We start from the raw sequence: 21,116 nt of genomic DNA on the forward strand, positions 1-21,116 counted from the left end.
CAGCTCGGTGCTTTGTGACCACCTAGATCGATGGGATAGGGCGGGTGGGAGAGAGGGAGATGCAAGAGGGAAGAGATATGGGGATATATGTATAACTGATTCACTTTGTTATAAAGCAGAAACTAACACACCATTGTAAAGCAATTATACGCCAATAAAGATGTAAAAAAACAAAAAAAAAAAGGTGGGGAAGGACCCCAGGGCCATCCAGATGTGTCTCTCAAGTAACTATAAAAGCTCTAATATAATAAACTACACCTTAAATAAAGTATGCTTTTAAAATAAAATAAATTTTTTAAAAAGTCGGTAATTACCTGGGGTGAATGCTATGTTAATTCACTTGATTTTGGTAATCATTTCACAATGTATGTACATATCAAACATCCTGTTGTACACCTTAAATATATAAAAATTTTTTTGTCAATTATACCTCAATTAAACTGGGGAAAAAAATTTATTTCTGAATCATACCTCAGATATACCAAGTAGAATTCTTTGGCGTGAGGCCCAAGAATTTACATTTTAAGCCACCTGCCCAGGTGATGCTCCTGCATACCATAACTTCAGAAACACTGACTTAGATGTTTTCTGTGGTCTCTTCAAGCACAAATTTTTTATAACTCAGTCATCATTCTAGAACAGTCATACAGTTTCTAACCTCAATATGACCCTCTAATTCGTGGAAAAAAAAAAAACCCTTTTCTTATGCTATTCTAACCTGCATGTTTGGTTAAGTTACAGTTCTCAGCATGCATCAACCTGCGGCTGCTAGAAAGTTTCAAACTGGATATTTTACTGGTTATAACGATAGTCTACTGGAAAATAATCTACTAAGTCAATTCTTAAACAAGTTGCCTTTTGAATTTTTGTTTTAAACAGATATTTGTTGGATGAAATATGGTGCAGAAAATACTGTTTTCTAAAATGATTTCTCCAAATAGCCTTTACATTTATAACTAAGGCGAAAACTGTGCAGCATGCCACATGCAGACACTCAATAGAAGAGCAGAGTTAAGCCAAATTCTGCTGTCACCAAGAATATTTGTACCCTACATAAAATGTTTTCAACAAGAGGATTGAGACATTATTGACTTGGCTTATAAAAAGAATACTCTTCTCTCTAAAAAAACACAGAGAAAGGCTGAGATATCTTCAGGTCTATGAAAAGGGGCTCTTTTAAGAGTAAAATTCACTACCTGGTATTGATTCTACAAAGATTAAGAAGCTTTACCTCGTTGTTTCTAAACTGGTGCTTCTAAGCTGTAAAGTAGATACTGTAGGTGGTTTGAGATAAGGGATTTATCCTTCCCCTAAAAGACTCTCAAGACTCCTAAAATACATCTCTAGCTATTCTAGATGTCCCAGAATCCTTAAATAGGGGACATAGCATTTTATTCTACAATCCTTAGTCCCTGGGAGAAGAAACATAGTGGGTTTCCTTTGCACTAATATAGAAATAAGTGAAATCATCCACCAATGTTCCGTTCTCTTGCAGAGGAGCAGAAGTGGTGAGACGGTACAGCAAGCACTGAATGGTGTGCCATTGGCACCAGAATTGGAGGTGGATGTCACAGAGTTAAAGGAAGGTTAAGATAGAAATTTTTTTAATCATAAGCAAACCCCTCTTGCCTGCTTATCACAAAAGATCAAGGATTATTTGCTTTCTCACTGCTTCTAACACGCACATGAGAAAAATAAATCCACTTCCCTCCCCACTCAATGTACCAAAAAATATGCCCACCAAATGTACTCACCAAAAAAGGAATGTACCCACCAAAAAAGAAAACTCCTCTCAGGTAGGAATATTATGATGGTTAAGACAAGTTTATTGAGAATTTGACAGACACTTCCACAACTTGATGATGACAAACATCATGAGCTTGGTGAAAAATTCAAAAGTAATACATGTTTGGGTGTCAAGTGTCTGCAAATGTCCCCACAAACATCATCCAGGGAAGGCAGCTGGAGGCATCAAGTGGCTTCTCATTTTCTTCCCTTGAGACTCTGGTGCTAGGTCTGAAAAGCAGTGACTGGGAGGTTGATGAGCACATGAGGACCTGGAATTATTCCTCTCAGCCTTGGGAGAGAAGGTTCCATGCTTCAGGTATTTCAGAAAATCAATAGAGAGCAGATGGCCAGAATCTTCTGTAGTCGAAAGCCCCACACCCATTGTAGCCATAGCCAAAACCATAGCCCACTGGGGAGTGGGTGCTGACGTAGCCACAGCCAACACTATACCCCAGGGGGTAGCTGTAGCTGCCCCAGTAGCATCCTGGGAAGACAGTGCTGGAGAAGTTGTTATAGCACATGGTGTCTGGAGTTGGGGGCCTAGATAGCAGTAGAATGCATTTCCTCAGTATGATGGATTCCCTTCTCTCCATCCTTCTTTATATACCCTGGCTGTGGGGTGTGGTGAAAAACACAAGGGGTCATTTTCATTGACACCTGTTTGCTTCACAAATAGCTCATTAGTTTGTTTTGCTTGCTTAAGACATCTTTACACTTGCTTAAGAAATTTCTCATGTGATAGAACACAGGGGCAGGATTCCTTCAAATAAATTGTGTCCCTTCATTTAAAATACGCATTGCAGAGACTTCAAAGCACTGGGTCTTGTAGGTCCTAGATACAAGCGTCTGTGAGCAGGCATTACAATACCAAGAAATTTTCTGAGGTTGTTAACTGTCATTCAGTCCTCTTGCTCTTTGAACGTCCATACCACACAGCTGGAATTCAAAAAATATGTGTTGAATAAATTAATAAATGAAATAACAAATACATAATAAGACTGCCTCAAAATGGAGATATTTCTTAGTATTCACCTGATTAAAGAATTTTTTGCGGTATGCAAGATAAATGCCAAAGAGTTCATTGGAAAGACTCCTTTTTTCGCCTTTATCTATAGCTACCCTGTTTACAAAACTGGATAAAATTTTAATTTTAATTATAGTACCTGCCTGAACTATATTTAACATCACATTTCTAAACCACTGCCTGAACTAATTATCTTGTAATTATTAAAAAAAAAATGGAGCTTGTGGATTGATTCTAGAAATAAATTGTCAAATATCATCTGTTGGTCTAATATGCTTTTCAAAGTAAATGTTGAAAATAATAACAGGATAAAAACAGAAATATTAATGGGAAATTTTACCTTAAAATGTACACTATTTTTTTCCATTAGATCTAATAAGACCAGATTAGCTAACAAATGTGATGATCTTGTAAAGAGCCAGATGACAATATTAAATCAAAGTTATTTCATTTTTAGAATGATTATGCACCCCAGGATTGGGAAAGAAAATCATTCCTCTCTCTAAATGGAAATTTAGTCCTCAAATATGAATTAAAGGAGGAATAAGATTGATCAAACCCATCTTGGGTCATGCAAGACTTAAAAAATTATTCTCAGATACCTGCATTAATATTCCTTGGAATGGCACTTAAGAGAAAATTTACAGAAAATACAGCAAAAGAGGACATATGGCACAGAAATAAAAAGACACAGAACTGCAAGGAATCATTCTTAGAAAGGCACAGAACAGATACATATGACATACTAGCCCCCAAATTTTTACTTTAGATTTCAGACGTAAATTTCCTTCCTGTTACTAGCAGCTAAGACCTAAATTTCTGGAGGCATATAGAGGTCACAGGCTGACTCCAAGGACAAGGTGAGACACTTGGAAAAATGCACAGCTGTGACAGTGTTTCAACCACTAATTGGTTAATTATAACAGAGGTATTTTTGAAAATACACTGTGTTCTTGCGGCATCCTTGCTCATGAACAAAGCTGTATGGCCACCTAGGGTGATTCAGCATTTAAAATTCAAACACTTCATGTGACTTATAGCTAAATAAGACCAGGAAATTACAATTAGCTTCACTCACAAAATATAAAGGCATTCAACAGCAGATCCTTCTCTAAAAATCATAGAATAATTTATGTCTTATTTCTGCCGTCATCACATTGCCCTGCTCCATAAAGAAAAAAACTGGTAATATTTGAAAAAAGAAAAATTGAAAAAAAATAGCATCATACAATGGAAAGAAAAAAGATTGAGTTAATGTTAAAATTCAGTTATGATGCTCTGTTTAAATAAATTCCCCCTCTCACTTGCCTACCCAATCAGACAATATGCTAGCTTTGCCCTGCAGGGCACAATACCCAACTCTGTATCTGAGTAGTAATGGTGAATAAAAATTAAAATATGTTGTCTTTTTAAAAACTTAAGTCGTATTTACAAAGAACATTCTGAATTTTCTCTAGAAATTCTGCAGAAAATCATAACACAAGAAAATTTTAGGGAAATACATGATTTATCAAGTTATTTAAAAACAAAATAGGTAGCTAGCTTAATTTTACACTGGGTCTATGAAAGCTTTATTATAGTATAGGTTTATCTAGATGCAGGTGTTGTAGAGCCTGAAGTTTATACAATGTTGAGAAGCCTCTTGATGAAAAACAGTAAACATAAAAGTATAAAATTCAGTACAAAAATAAACATTTGTTAAAATGATAAATCACAAATTTAAACACTAATAAAAGTCACAAATATTATAAACTTTTGAAAAAATGTTTTTACTACATAACTGCCTGACACGCTTCTATAATATTTTTTCCATAGACAAGCTTTGGGCTCCACCATTTCGAATTTTTTCCTCCACTCCTCATTCTACACTGGATGCCATGGGGCTAATACATACTGAGATGTGACTTCTGGTCCTGCACATTCATGTCACAAATTCTGGGTGAATTGGTAGAGAAGATGGGAGAGAATTCCTGGAAGCCATCACCATACATGGATGGCTAGCCTAATTAGACACAGAAGTAACTGCAAACCACATAAATCTATCTCCCATATCCAAATTCAACTTCTCCTTAGCTAGATCCCAGAAAGGTCCGTGGTCTCTCTAATGCCTTCCAACCTGAGGGGAAGTGTGATTGTAGGGAACCCCAGGTGGAAAGCAACAGCGGGCTAAACCAATTGCTGTTAAAATGTCTTACTTTTGTGAGTTTCTCAAGAAACTAGGGTCATGTGACATGGAGGTTTGAAAAACAGAAAAATATTATATTCTCACATATGAAATGACATGGTATTGAACTAATCATTGTTGGGTATTTATTGGTTTAGATAAAGTTCATGACCCTTTATCTTTTAATAACAATGTTAAGATGTTATTTAATAAATAATCTGATTTCTTCTTTCATACTTCTTTGATTTCAAATAAAATGTGACATGAATAAAGATAGGGAAAATTTGATTTTCTACAATGGAGCAAGAATGTGTTGTGTACAGATCATAGAAATAGAGTCAATTCCAGTGTGCACAATAAAACAGTTCTTGTCTTTTCAGCTTCAGATATAAAGTTTCCAGCTTCAAGATATTATAATTCATTAAAAATGAGAGAGAAATTACAAGGGAATGTTTTAAATGAATTTTAGAATATACATCAGTGTTACTCTATAATATAAAAATTATATTTCATTCTTTTCATTTATTCTTACAAATATTTATTGAGCATCTCCTATATTCCAGGCATGTTGTTAGGTGCTAGAAATCTAAAGACAAATTGGAAATGGTAATTAAATGGAAAAAGATAAATAAATGAAAATGCAATGTTTTATGTTCTACCCTGGAAGTCCACACTGCCCTCTTGTAGACTTCAGGGGGTGAAACAGAGAGTGGACAACTCTACGTGATGTAGGGGGTAATGTCCATGGAAAGCTTCATTATGAAAGGGGTATATATTTGAACTGGGTCTTGAAAATGGACATCAGTTAGGAAGATAGTGGATTTAGAGGATATTCCAGAAAGAAGTGTTTGAAGCAAAGTCTTAACAGTGTTATATAGTACAATGCCTTCCAAGAGACATTGATAATTCAATGGGGCCGTAGCCTTGCATGTGACAGAAGAATTAGTGGAAGTTGGAGCTGGAGAGACAGTCAGGGGACATATGAGACTGTGCGTTTTGTGGAGGAAAAGGGAGCCACTCGTACACTAAGCTAGGGTTGGCATAATCAGTTCTGCATTTTAGAGAGATCACTACCCTGACAGGGTGGAGGATGAATTAGAAGTGGGAAACCCTGGAGGTATGAAAACCAGGTTTAAAATTGTATACTTTAGGGATTATTTTGGCTACAAGTAACCAAAAAAAACAAAACAAAAACAAAAAACAAAATGAGCTGAAAGTTGCTAAATGAAAAGAGTTTATTTTTCACAAATAATGGAAAATGAGAACATAAGCAATTCCAGGTTGCTCCAGGACTTGACAACGTCAGGGTTCAGAGGTGTGATTCTCTATCTACTCATGGCTGCAGAATCACTGCAGCAGGTCAATGCTTCAGATTCGTTCACATCAACATCTAAAAATAGAGGAGTAAAAAAAAAGGACTTCTCTCAAAGCTCCTTTTCATTGTGCAATGAGCAGGAATTCATTTCATATTTGTCTTCCAATGGATTTCTTTTATGTCCCATTGTCCAGAATTGAATCATATCCCAGGGTTGAACTACAAGGGAAGCTAGAAAAGTGTGTATTGGGCACTTTCTGCCTGTATCATGTGAAGCAGGTTCTGGCAACCTAGAAGAAGGAGGAGGAATAGTCACTGAGATTGATAATCAGTTACACAAAAGCCACTTCACCAACTAGGTGACAGTATTAGCAAGGGGATGAATTTAAGAATTGTTAGGGAGGTAGATTTAACAAGTGGGTTAACAACCATCTATCAGGATCATATCTCTACCAGGAATTCTGATGCAAGACATCCGTGGAAGACACTGTGAGAAGGAATACCAAAGGGCAGTGCTTCTCAATCATTCTCCCCTTATGGCATCAACGTACATTACACATCTTTAGGATACAGTGGGATAATCTGACAAGACTCACTGGGAAGAGACAGCCATCCTGGGAGCTCTGGCACCCCAGGTCCTGTCCAGATCAGCTGGGGGATTAAGATTAGCAACATTCTGGCACACCTGTAATTCAGTGCTGAGGTCCTCCAATTGGAAGGCTCTGTAAGATATTTGGGACAATTAGAGATAATAAAATAGCCAGTAGAGACATCTAATCATTGCTGCAAGAAGAAAATAAAGAAAATATTCACGCTTCCAGAATGTAAAGTTATCCCAAGGAGGATGCTTGCTTAGACCCTTGATTTAAAATCCTCCTAATGCCTTTGGGTTACTATTATCTGGTAATCAGATACTGAGACCCTCAAAATATGACTTCCTTTCAGGTAATTTACTAACTTGCATACAAAATTTAATTATTGTTGTCTAGGGCCTCATATTCAGAAATTGCATCTGGTTTGGGGTATGAAATTAAGATTTACACCCACGCAGTGAGGTGATACCATCTGAATAATAAGAATCTCGACACCTAGGAGTCACTCTTGACACCCCCTCCCCTGCATTTGCAAATACAATCTGTCACAAAGTGCTGTCACTTTTACCTTCTAACACTCTCTTAGATCCATTAATTTCTATCAATGTCCACTTCACTACTCTATTTCTTATTGTTTCCTAATGCTACAAATTACCACAAACTTGGTGACTAAAAAAGACACAAATTTATTATCACAAGTTCCAAGAGTCAGAAGTCTGAAATTAAAGTGTTGGCATGGCCAGTTCCGTCTGAAAGCTCTGAGGGGAGAACCTGTTTTCTGGCCTTTTTCAGCTTCTGTAGGTGGCCTGCATTCTTTGGCCAGTGACCACTTCCTTTCATCACTCCAATCTCTCACCTCTATGGTCTCGTCTCCTACTACTGACTCTGACCCTCCTGCCCACCTCTTATAAGAACCCTTGTGATTACATTGGGCCACCTGGATAATACAAAATACTCTCCCCATATGAAGATCTTTAACTTAATCACTTCTGCCAAGTCTCGTTTACCATGTAAGGTAACATTTTCATGGGTTGCAGAAATTCAGAGTGGACAACTTATTCAGCCGGGCACACTACCTACTTCAAGCTTTATGTACCAACACTGCTATGGTGACTGAAAAACTAATCAAGTTCACAGTTTCCCTCCTTACACACTGCTTCCCATTGCCAAAGTGTTTACAAAATGTAGATCTGGTTACAATACAAACACACACACACACACAAAACAAACATTAAAAATATTTCAGGACTTCCCTGGTGGCTCAGTGGTTAAGAATCCACCTGCCAACACAGAGAACAAGGGTTCAATCCCTGGTCTGGGAAGATCCCATATGCTGTGTAGCAACCAAGCCTGCGAGCCACAACTACTGAGCCCACACACCACAACTACGGAGGACCATGTGCCCTAGAGACTGCATGCCGCAACTACTGAGCCCACGCGCTGTAACTACTGAAGACCCCATGCTCTAGGGCCTGCGTGCCACAGTATTGAGCCCGAGTGCCGCAGCTGCTGAAGCTCATGTGCCTGGAGCCCATGCTCTACAACAAGAAGCCACCACAATGAGAAGCCCACGCACCACCACAAAGAGTAGCCCCTGCTCTCAGCAACTAGAGAAAAGCCTGTGCACAGCAACAAAGACCGAACACAGCCAAAAAATAATAATAATTAAAAAAAATTCGATAGCATCCCATTGCTTTTTAGATTTTTTTTAATCTTTAATCTGACCTAAAAGCCCCCAACTCACTCTGATTAGACATCATTGACTATCTTAGATCTTCAAATATATCATGTGTTTTGCCACTTTCTGTTTGTTCTACATGGAATTATCTTCCCTCCTCTGTCCTCCTCAAATCCCATCAACCTTCAGATACTAGTTCAATCACTTCCCTTGGGAGGCCTTTCTGACATCCCTGAGTAGCCAAAGTCCACCTACACTATCATAGTGGCCACCATCTCCCTCCTACTTGTAGTTCTTTAACCTTTATTTGTGTGATTGATACCTGCCTCAGCAACATGCTTGTTTCAAGGAGAGCAAAACTGACGTCTTTAATCAGCCCTGATTCCTCAGTGCCTAGCTCACTACTGGGCATGATGTAGGTTTTCAATGAATATCAGTTAAATAAATGAGTGAATGAATGAATATTCCAAGTCAAATTTGGCCACTGACTTGCTGTAAGAATTTATGCATATCACTTGCCTGGGTCCCAAGTCTTTCAACTGAAACAGGAGGTAAGTTGACACCCTGGGACTCACCATCTTAGCCATTGAATGATCCTAACATCAAAATTACTGATAAGCTAAGATTACAATTCAACCCTCTCCCATTGTATTTGGTCAATTAAGCATGCAACTATATAGAGTACTTTTGTTCACTGTGTTACACACTCCTGCTAAGACACACTCACGAGCTCCCAGCTGCCATCATTTTAAAATACAAAATGCAGTGACAGAATTGCAGAAGAGAAATGTTGAAACCTCTACAAGACATTCCACCACAATAGTTTCAAAGTTTAGTCTGTGCAAGAATCTCCTTGGATACTTGTTTAATATACATATTTTCTGAGCTCTGTTCCTGTAGATTCTGATTGCCTGGGTCTGTGCTGGGGACGAGAAATCTGTATTTTAAATAAGCAGCCCAAGTGATTCCAATAACATGCTTTGGAGGAATTCCCTGGCAGTCCAGTGGTTAAGATTCAGTGCTTTCACTGCCATAGGCTGGATTAGATAATTGGTCAGGGAACCAAGATCCCACAAGCCATGTGGCACAGCCAAAAAATAAATAAATAAAGTGCTTTGGTCACTCCTTGAGAAATTTGTACTGTTCAATGGTTAGCCATCTGAAAAGGTGTCCTCTTTAACAAAACACACAACTTAAAATGGGATGAGTGTAAAATGGTGAAGGAGAAAAAGGAGACACCTTCTTAGCCAGGATTAATAAGCAGAGTTGATGTAACTTATTATCATGGACAACTTTGCTCCCCAGGGGACTTGGCAATGACTAGAGACAATTTCCCTTGTCATGACTGGTGAGATGCTGCTTTGCCAGGGATGCTGCCAAACATTCTGCAATGCACTGAACACTCCCCTCCCCCCCAGCAACAAAAAACTATCCAGCCAAAATGTCAACAGAGCCAAAGTCAAAAACCCTGGTCTAAAGTCAAGATCACATGCAGTTAAATATGATTGCCATGCAACATACCCCAAAAGAGTCACATGACATGGGTCAGAACTTGCTGACCAAGACTTGGGACTAACTTGAGACACAATTTCAAGGTCTTGCTATCTCAGCACTTTTGAAGCTAAGCCACATTGTGAGGCTACTTAGTTAATTATCAGAGCAAGCAACTAATTAACGAAGCTTGCTATTTGATGTAGAACCCATGTGGTTTTCTTAAAAAATAATGTGACATCACAACAATGCCTGGATGCATAATAGGCCCACTGACTCTAGTCAGAAGCATTTCACATGTGTTTCAGAATCAATATGAAAAAGAAATTCCAAGGAAAGTACATTTTTTGCTGCAAGCTTTTAGTCACTAGTGGGATCTGAAGGTCCTGTTTAGCATCTACCCTCTACTCCTGCTGATGCAAAATGGAGGAGTTGAGGTCTACTACTTGTGACACAAAGAGAGAGTTAGAGCCAGAAACTGGAAATGTGTATAAAATTAAAGCACAGAACCAACCAGCAAGCTGAGTTAGTGAAAAGGATCAAGTATGAGAAATTATGGTCTTTTGTGCTACCTTGGTGCTAAGACAGACTTGCTGATGAGTAGAAGCATGACATTTCAACTTGCTTGTTAGCTACCCTTTGGAAGGCCTGAGATGCTGTTCTTCTGATGACCTTGAAAATAGTGTTTCCTATCGCAGCCAAACAAAACATGATGGCAAGTTCAATCTACTAAAAGCATCATTTCTTCAAAGTCTTTGCTGACCAAAAACTAAATATAAAAACAAATAAATTTAAATTTAAAAAATTAGGACCTGTGTCCCAAAGATTTCTTTATCTTAAAATTTAAAGGGCTTCCCAGGTGGCGCAGTGGTTGAGAGTCTGCCTGCCAATGCAGGGGACGCGGGTTCGTGCCCCAGTCCAGGAGGATCCCACGTGCCACGGAGCTGCTGGGCCCGTGAGCCATGGTCGCTGAGCCTGCGCATCCAGAGCCTGTGCTCCACAATGGGAAAGGCCACAACAGTGAGAGGCCCGCGTACTGCAAAAAAAAAAAAAAATTAAGACTGTTCATTAGGAAAGTGTTGAAAATTCTGTCATTGCAACCAACTGCGTAGGACATAGAAGCGTCAAAATGGAAATAATGAGGCATAAAGCAGATTATTAAAGGGGAGGATGATTGGAAAGGGAAGAAAATGGAACAGAACACTGCAATGCAAATATCATTGTCAAAGATAATGTCAGGAGCCTCAGAGGCACGTCAAGGAATTGAAAAGGAATTGGTGTCTGAGGAATAACGGTATTTTTAGAGACAACCATAATCAACATACTCAGGAGTCATAGAACATTCTAAGTGGTCTCTGCCTGGCAGGTCTTAGAAGCAAGAAATATTTCCATTTATCTAATAGAAAGCTCTCCTGCTATAATTTTAAGTGTTTTTTTTTTCTATTCTCAATAGAAATGAAAAAACATGAACTAGTTTTTCTGTAAATAGCAATAAATAATTGAACAAAAGTATAGGAAAATAATTTTTTATCCTTTCCTTTTTTGCTGAAAATGTTAACACCATTTCATCAACACTTTAAACATCAACAATGAGATATGTCTCCTTCTCTACTTATTTTGGGATAAGAATCAACAGGACTTGGGCCAGTACTCTAATTGTATGTGCACACAAATCACCTGAGGATCTTGTCAATGTGCAGAGTATAATTTGGAAGAGGAAGGCCTGAGCTTGTGCAATTTGAACAAGCTCCCAGGTGATGCCCATATTTCTTGTCTGCAGACCATATTTTAAGTAACAAGGGAGTAGGCTTTTTCCTCTATGGCTTTAAATAATTATATTAATTCAACAAATAGTTATCAAGTGTCTGAGATACAGCACTGGTGATGGAACATTGAATAAAGCATGGTGCTTGTCCTCAAAAACCTCACAGCATATAGGCTACAGTGAGGGAATCAGACCTGCCAATTAATGATGGTGAGAAAGATAAACAGCAGCCCTGAGAACACAAATGGTAAACCAGAGCGTTCCCTGATTCCCACGCACAGAATCTTCAGAACATCAAATCAGACAAGGTCACTCTGTGACAATGATGGAGAGAGACAAAAACAAGGCCACTCTGTAGCCATACCAGAGAACAGATGAAAACAAGAACACTGTACAAACCACAAAAATGACTAAACCTCACCTTCAGTGCCTACTGCTTTTTTACCAATGACAACTTTAGTTTTGTTCCACTTCCTCAGTAAAAGTTGTTAAAATACCCAATCATAGAAATTAGGTCTGTTTCCTGATGTTACCTCTGGGAAGTGGACTAATGGTCCCCCAAAGACGTCGCCATCCTAATTCCAGAGCCTGTTAATATGTTATATTACATGGCAAAAGGGCTTTGAGGTTGCTAATCCACAAACCTAGAGGTAGAGAGATTATTCTGGATTATTGGGGTGGGCCCAATGTAATCAAAAGGATCCTTAAAGTGAAAGGGGAAGGTAGGAGGGTCAGAGTCAGATCAGGGAGAGGGATTTGAAGATGCTATGCTACTGTCTTTGAAGGTGAAGGAAGGAGACACAAACCAAGGAAGTGGGGCAGCATCTTGAATCTGGAAAAGTCAAGGAAGTGAAATCGTCCACAATGAATACAACCCTACCAATACCTTGACTTTTGAACTTCTGACCTCCAAAATTGTAAGAGTAAATTTGTGTTGTTTTAAACCACTAACTTTGTGGAAAGTTTTTACAGATGGTATCCAATCCAGAAGAGACCACTGCCTCCTTTAATCCTCTCCAAAGTCAACTCCTTCAAGCCCAAATCCTAGAACAAGCCCCTCCTAATCCTCTTATTGAGACATCCTAGAGTTTCTCATGTTGCATGATCTCCATCATCACAGTAAGTAATAAGCCCAACTTTGTTTGACTACGATGTGTTCCAGGTGGTCTTGGTTGGTGGGCAGAGAGTAGTGTGAGCACTGCCATATTAAACAGAGGTGAAGCTTTTCAGTTGGAACAAGGGAGGACCCCTGGGGTAGAGGAAGGCCTTCTGAAAGCTCCATAGGAGTTCACTGGATGAAGAAGAGGTTAGAAGACAGCAAAGAACCATTGCAAGAGAAAGGGAAGCATGTTATAACGAAGTAGGAAATGAGACTAGAGAAATCGGTGTTCTTATGAGCCACTAATTGATCTTTATCCTGAAACTGATCTTTATCCTGAAATCAGTAAGTAACCACAAAATAACCAGAGTTTGTGAAAGAAAGTCATGTTATTAGATTGGCATTTTGAGAGATGATTTCATCTGTGGTATGGAAGATGGTTTGGAGATTGCCTGGCAGACCGGATAGGCAGCAGGTGTATTAATCCAGGCAAGAAACGATAATGGTATGAATGGAGGCAGAAATTAGGAGTGAAGATCTGCCACCATTTTGTAGAGATAGTGAGATGGGAAAACCTAAGGACTTGGTACCAAAGTAAAGAATGAAGCCTAATAATTATTAAGATTATTTGGCAAGCTTATGAAATACTGGAGGACCTTCATAACCTCATTTAGGGTCAAATCAGTAAGCACATAATGAATGTTTTGCCTCTGTTATCAGTGGTAGGATAATGTGCATGGAAGGAATCAGAAGACCTCAGCTTGATACCCTGGCTCAAGGCTCAGCTTTCCCAGTTGGTAAATATTTACTCACTTGGGAAAATTACTTAATTTCCATCAAATTACTAATGATACCTATTTCCCAAGACAATTGTCAGAATTAAATAAAATTCTATGGATGTATTCTGTAAACTGTCAATCAATATGTACATTTATGTACAGTTATTTATGGCATAAGAAGTGCATTAGGGACTTCACTGGCAGTCCAGTGGTTGGGACTTCGCCTTCCAGTGCAGGGGGTGCGGATTCAATCCCCTTGGCTAGCTATAGCTTGACATTTTCTTTACAAATGAGTGATGCAGCCTCAAACAAATTAAACTTTTCAACACTGGTTTCCTCTTCAGTAATATAGTAGATAATGAAATCTGCCTCAAAAAACCTGTTATTGTTTTATTAAAATTATCTATTTTTGTATCTGTTACATAATTACTACAGGAGAAAAAGAGATAAGTTTTTGTTGTACTTAATCCCTTCTTGTCCCTCATTAAGGTATTTATGTTAGATTCAAGATGACAGGTGGACCAACCATACAGATTTTTTTCCTTCCCCTTCCCTAGAACCCATTAAATTATAGCAAAGGCTGGAAGCCAACAATGACAGAAAGAATTGTAGGGACAACATCAGTTGAGGGGAGATTACCTAAAGGTCTGGATGATGGAAAGGAGATGAAGGGAAAACAGAAAGAAGGAGAAACTATGAAAGGAGGGGACTACAAGCAACAGTAAGCTGATCTTCCCTTCAAATTCCCAGGGAGGACTGGGCCTCAGAACACTAAGAAAAATACCAGGATTGGGGCTGAAACAGAGATAATGTGGTTAAATGAAAATCTCATTGAAGAACAGGGTGAGGTACTAGGGCAACTTGTGTTGTCACTTGAACTTTAGAGCAAAACTTTAGATCTTTACACAATGGCATTTGAGGACCTCATCCAGCCTAAAGGTCAGCCACCCTCTCTTACCCTAAAGTGAATTCTGCCTGTCAGTGAACTTTTCCTCATACCCAGAGCTCCAGTGCAGCTCGTCAGTGTGTCAGTATTAAATCTGAAAGAATGACTGACAATCATAGCAATGACTGTTATAACATATGAGAGGATAGAAATTAGCATATGTAGCAATGATACCATAGCAATAAGTACACTTAACACCTATATCATAGTTTCTAAATACCGGTCTTCACCTAAGGGATCTAGTGCTTCCATGACTGAAGGAGAAAAGTTCAAGATAATCCTGGAATATCTTGTTGAGCCAGAAAGGAAGACATTGATCAAACAGCACTGGGAGCCATTTCTGAAGGACAAAGGAGCCAGCATGAAGATTTCCCCACTCTCCAAATGTGGGACAATTTGAGCATCAAAATTAGTAATAATGATATGGATGGTAACACATTGAGTAAAATAAGAATCCTCAAGCCCATATTGATATAGATATTGATACTAATAAATAAGCACACAAAAAATAAGTGGGGAGAAGAGAAATTTCTTACGTAGAATGCCAAATAATAAATATAGAAGGAATTAGAAAATTGTGAATGGATCCTTAAATATTGGTGAAAGCTTGATAAGGAATAGAATAAATATTTACATAGTGTCAAAGTATCGACACAAATTAATTATTAATTACAAAGGGAGAAATAGCAAATGTGCAGTGAAAAAACGTGAAGGACACTACTTTCATCAAGTGATCAAGGTAACCACCAACCAAATTTACATGAACCAACATAAAGTGTCTCTTGATACAATGCAATGAAAAGGATACAGCGTCACTTCTATGGCATTTCTACCAAAAAATGCTAAACATGAATCTAATCATGAGGAAAGTTGGATAAACCCAAATCAAGCTATATATATATATATCTTATAGGCTGTCTCATATTTTGGGTCCTTGGAAGGAAATGAGTGGATAATCATTTATAACACGTTAATTGGCATAAAATAGGAGACTATTAAATTTCCCATAAATATTGAATAAAGTATATTTAACTCTTAAGGGTCAGAATTGTGTTTTATTTATCTCTCTGTCCCCAAATTTTAGGACAATGCTTGGTGTTGTATCTACTTGGTGAGTGTCTTTTGAATGAGTATCTCTTGAAGATACTCAGTGTCTCAGGCCAGAGACTGCTGCAGGTTTTTACAGCACCTCAAGTTTTAACACAGTGACCAGAGCCCAATAACTTCATACATAAATGAAGTTTATATTGGACTCTACAATATTTTGCACCCATAAAGCAGAGATTCAACAAATCAATGAACAGTTATTGAGCATCTTCTCTGACACAGACAGGGGTGCAATAAATACTTGATACATGAATGCATGAGCTTTCATTCAAACAGAGCAGAGGTTTCTCAGGAAAGAAGATAAGAAGCATTTTCTAAGTGCGGACCACATATCATTTCAAGTGCTTCTGATGGCAACTATCACTCCAAAGAACAAATGCTTCATTTTAAATACAGCTATACATATAATCAGAGGTGAAGAAGGTAGGAAAAATAAAACCCATCAATCAAAAAGGGAAAAAAATACTATGTGATTTTAGCTGTCAGCTTCCCTTTACTGACCAAATCTTAGAATGTCTTAAAAACAGAATGTCATAACTCAGTCCATTTAGTGAACTTTTTCCAACAGTTTATGGGGTTCAAATCTCTCTAGGACTGAGTTCTATAAACAGCAGGAAAAGGGGATAAAACAAAATGGAATTGTGTCACTAATGAAAGGAGGAAAGAAATGTTTTTTAACATTCAACAACTAAGAAATATTCCTGTTTATAATCAGCATAGAGAAACACTGACAACTGCGGTATACAGACTATACAGTTGACTCTTGAACAGAGTGGGTTTGAACTTCAAAGGTCCACTTATATGTGGATATTTTTTAATAGTAAATACTATAGTACTACACAATCCACAGCTGGTTGAATCCACAGAGTCAGAGAGAACCTCAGCTACAGAGGGCTGAACATAAACTATACATGGATTAACCCCTGCATTGTTCAAGAGTCATCTGTATTTGGATTAAATTTAGAACTTTTTTAGGGAATTTTTAAAAATTGAAATCTCAACATAAAGGGACAAAATTATTAGGCATCACCCTATCTTGCTGTACAGTCTGAAATCAGAATAAGATTTGATTGAAGTTCACCATTACAGGTTGAAAGTGGTTGATGAGTACAAAAAACAAAACAAACAAAAAAAGCATCATAAAATAAACAACCAGAACAAAAATATTTGTGCTAAATGAATTTGATTTATTGAGATGAACAGCAAAACCCCTTCCTACTCACACCTAATTGTAATGCATTGATGTTGATGTAGAGATTAATGATACATGGGCAGAGCAATCATAAGAGACAAACTGCCTGCTTCACTAGTAAAAAATCAGGTATATTGGAAAAATATATCTTGCTTTAGCTGTAGATGAGTACCAGTTCAGCATTTTATGCCTGGGTGACTTGTTCAGCATCATCAAAGACCAGGATTTCAGCAAGAAGTCAGCGAGAAGATGGAAGATGTATCTCTCAAGCATATCTGGAAGCAGGAAGACAGACTTTGTTTTTCAGGTTGTTCTGTGCAGAGTAATGATCGAAGAGTCCTGTAGTCATCTGCAGCCATGGTCCATCAGTAAGTGCTGTAGCCAAAGCCAGAGCCAGAGTTCCATGGCCGGCAAAAGCTGCCACCATAACCATAGCCTAGGTTGCTAATGTTGCTACCACCAAAGCAGTAGCCCAGGGAGCTGTAGCCATTTCATCCATAACCGTAGTTCAGGGGAGAGCCCAGGGGCATGACGCAGTTCAGGAGTGTGGCTCTGAAGGTCCTGTGGAAATCGGTTGCTTAGCAAGGATTACCTGGGAAGTAGCTTCCACAGCAGAAGTAATGAGTCATGGTGGCAGGAGTTGAGAAGGATTTGGATAGATTGCAAAGAGCAAGTTACCCAAGAATGAATGAAGTTCTTGTCCTGCACAGGGCCTTTTATACCTCAAGCTGGTGGGCATGGCATGCTTGCCTAGACATCTTATGATAAATTTGCATAGATAATTCTATTATTGTTAATAAAATGCATATAAAGGAACCCACAGACTCACTGCTCACATTTTTGTTGGCTTTTCTATCTGCAAAGGAATGTGTCATATCTTCAAAGCCAGCGGCCATCCTTGACACACAATTGAATTCTTTTCATCGGTGTTCCATGGTTTAACCCATGTTCTGATTGCATCATGTGAGACTCTTTAAATCCTCTGATTATAAACTCCTCCCAATTGATATAGCTAAACTAAAAAAAAGCTTTGGCAACCATGTAAACACTTCTACAGCTTCTTGAAATTCTCTCCATATGTCATTCAAAAGCATTGGTATACCAACTGTTTAATGGGTATGGAGGTTTTTTTGGAGTAAAGAACAATATTTGGAACTAGAGATGGTAGTTGCAAAACATTGTGATGTACTAAATACCACTGAATTGTTCACTTTAAAACTGGCTCATTTAAAAAAAAAACTGGCTCATTTTATGTTATGTGAATTTCATCTCAATTATTTTTAATTTTTAAAGCATTGCTACAGAAATCCAGCAGAGCAAGTCTTTTTTACAGAGGCTGTAAGAACACTAAATAATAGGATAGCTATGGATAACGTAGTAGTAATTTTCATGTATTTCATTTATGAGCATTATCCTTGTTAACATGTCTTTTTTTTCCATGGAGAACATACAATCTTTGGTTGTAAATCATCTTGAACATTGCCAAGCTGTCTTGTTGTGGAGTTGCCACACTGGGGTTGAGTGGAATGGTGCCCAATTTAAAGTCATGTTATATCATGCTTGGTTCTTATTGACTCCTAGTAAAACAAGCTTGGATACCATGATCCATTATGAAATACCAGTTATATTTAAAAGTGCAGCACTTACTTCTGCTCCCATTTTGCAGAAGTATGTCCACTTTTCATGACAAAAGTAAACCAGAAAGAATTTGAGCTCAGCAAAGCTAAGTCTATTCCAATTCAAATGTTTAGGAAAGAATCATTTTTATACAGCCTAGTTTCTCTGAAAATAGATAAAGAAAATTTCCTGGATACCAACTCCTTTGTATATTCCCCCCTTAATGGATAACCATAGAGCCCAAAGGGCAAAATATTCCAGACATTTCTCTGTTAAAATTCCTCCTCTCTGAGGTTCCCTGACACAAGAACTTCCTACAGGTCATATTATTTAAGTTTGGACATGCTTTTTTTTTTTAATTCTAAAAACTGATTACATTATGAGAGTTTATAGTTAGAATCAAAAAGATAAGGTCTATTTTCAAATTCAATTTTTAACAAAAGGAATTAATTAAAATAAGAGGCTGTATCCTCAAGAGTCCAAATTATATAAACTCTACATAAGCTAATCCAGAAAACTCAAAAATATGTGTGGGAGTCAGAGAGGGCAGAGGGGACTGCTCTCATTTAATTGTGACTGTTCAGTGGTTACTTGAAAAGTTTTACTGCTGATTCTACCATCCAATGACTTCTGAACCTGTAATTTGGATCTACTGCCACCAGGTGGCAGTGGTATTTATTTCAGTTAGTCTGAACTACAGGACTGGAATTGGAGGGTTATCAAATGTAAACAGGCAGAAGAACGCCCTAAAGAACTTGTTTGAAATTCAAATTTCCAGAGCTATCCTCTCTCTCTACCACCATGAGATCCTGGAAATCTGTATTTCTAATGAGTATCTCAGGTGATTCTGATGAATAAATCATCCTGATAAATTCTGGACAGTCTTTCATGAGATTTCAAGGACTCTGTCTTTGCTTGGCTGTGTGAAATTGCCCTGAGCTGCTTATTTCTCTTTGACAGGCATGTTCAGTGTCAGTCACAGGTGACCTATTCTCTGGGTGATAGAGATAATTAAAGAAAAAAACCTTAGTTTGCCTTTTCCATTCCCTTGTGCTCTGTTTCTTTTCTCAGGTCACACCTGAATAGAAAGGGAAGTAACTACAGTGTGTCCAGGCATATTTTACCAGGAGGTAAAACCCACCTGAGCTGGCCTATGAATCACTTACACCCAATTAAAAAAAAAAAAAAAACTATTTTGCTTGTTTTTTATTTTCCTATATCCTCTTAGACTTTCCCAGAGAAACTCCTTAGCCAAGTATTTGATTCAATATTTTTTATTTTAAATATTAGTAATAATAAATATACATGAAGGGCTCACTCTGTGCTAGGTTCTGTTCTAAACACTTTATGTATACTACTTGTTTATATATCTTACCATATACATTGTGTATATATGTATATTTATACATATATATATATTTATACATATATATATATATATATATATATATATTAAGAGGACTTACTATGCACATTTTTGTTTTTCTGGTTGCACCACACAGCATGCAGAGTCTTAGTTCCCCAAAACAGGGATCGAACATGCACGCCCTGCAGTGGAAGTGTGGAATCTTAACCACTGGACCACCAGGGAAGTCCTGCTATGCACTTCTCTAAGTACTTAACAAATGTTAATTCATTTAATGTTTGCAATGATCTTATAATATGGGTATTACAATTTTTCTAATAAGAAAACTGAGGTCAGAAAGTTTAAGTCACACAGTTAATAATCAGCAGAATCAAACTCCAAATCTAACCCATATAGCTCCAAAGCCATGTTTTTCCCAGTTTTTCTCTACTGCCTTTGATGTTAGTGATACTTTAAAGGGTTTCAGCTTATAAAGTGCCTCAGATCACTTTATGTTCTTGAACAGATCAAGGAAAGGCTAGTTTTTTCTGCCATGACAAACAACCCAAAGTCTAGATGCTTGGAAGAATCAGAGGTTTATTTCCTGCTCACACTACATATCCCCTCAGGTTGGTGGGTGTCTTAGATGGATGACATTCTCATACAAAGGCTTAAGCTGACAGTTGTCACCTAAAATATTACTAATAGGGGAACGGCATGTGGCAAATCATACACTAGCTTCCAAAAACTTCCACCCAATGTTGTGCATCACTGCCACACTCTTCCCACTGCACAGCCCTACCTAACTTCACTGGCCATACCAGCAATGCTGTGTGCCCAGAGGAGGAAGTCCACGATGTTGCCCAGCAGCATTAATGACTCCCATGGAGACTTTATATTCATTACACAGACTACAATAATTTCTAAAACATAGTTTAGCAATGTTTCTAAACACACTTTCCAAAATTTAGATAAAAACAAATAAAAAGGGTTTTTTAAGACTTTACATAATATAATTTAAAATAGTTCTGATATTTTATGTTGTAAAACATATTTTTCTATGCAGTTCATTCACTATCAATCTGTACACATTTATGGATAACTTGATAGTTTTCATTTTTTTTCTTTCTCTTCTTTCCTCCACATCTGCCTAGTCACTATGTAATCTAATTGAGGGAAATGTTGCCATAAAAATTAGTTTTACATGGAATGG

The 21,116-nt window shown here is 37.8% G+C and overlaps 2 protein-coding genes across 2 annotated transcripts; both read right to left on the minus strand.

Annotated features, from left to right (window-relative positions):
- Positions 1-2,117: 2,117 nt before the first annotated feature.
- KRTAP8-1 (keratin associated protein 8-1) lies at positions 2,118-2,309 on the minus strand (the record flags this gene model as incomplete). Its single annotated transcript, XM_079922155.1, has 1 exon — positions 2,118-2,309. The coding sequence occupies one exon, from the start codon at positions 2,307-2,309 to the stop codon at positions 2,118-2,120; it is 192 nt and encodes a 63-aa protein (XP_079778281.1).
- A 14,997-nt stretch (positions 2,310-17,306) lies between these two features.
- KRTAP7-1 (keratin associated protein 7-1) lies at positions 17,307-17,570 on the minus strand (the record flags this gene model as incomplete). The annotated part of the gene is given in 3 exon segments (XM_079923321.1): positions 17,307-17,432; positions 17,436-17,519; positions 17,523-17,570. Coding segments are annotated over 3 exon segments (258 nt in total).
- Positions 17,571-21,116: the final 3,546 nt, after the last annotated feature.

Source organism: Stenella coeruleoalba, assembly GCF_951394435.1.
Source record: "Stenella coeruleoalba genome assembly, chromosome: 5".
In the NCBI taxonomy this organism is placed as follows: Eukaryota; Metazoa; Chordata; class Mammalia; order Artiodactyla; family Delphinidae; genus Stenella; species Stenella coeruleoalba.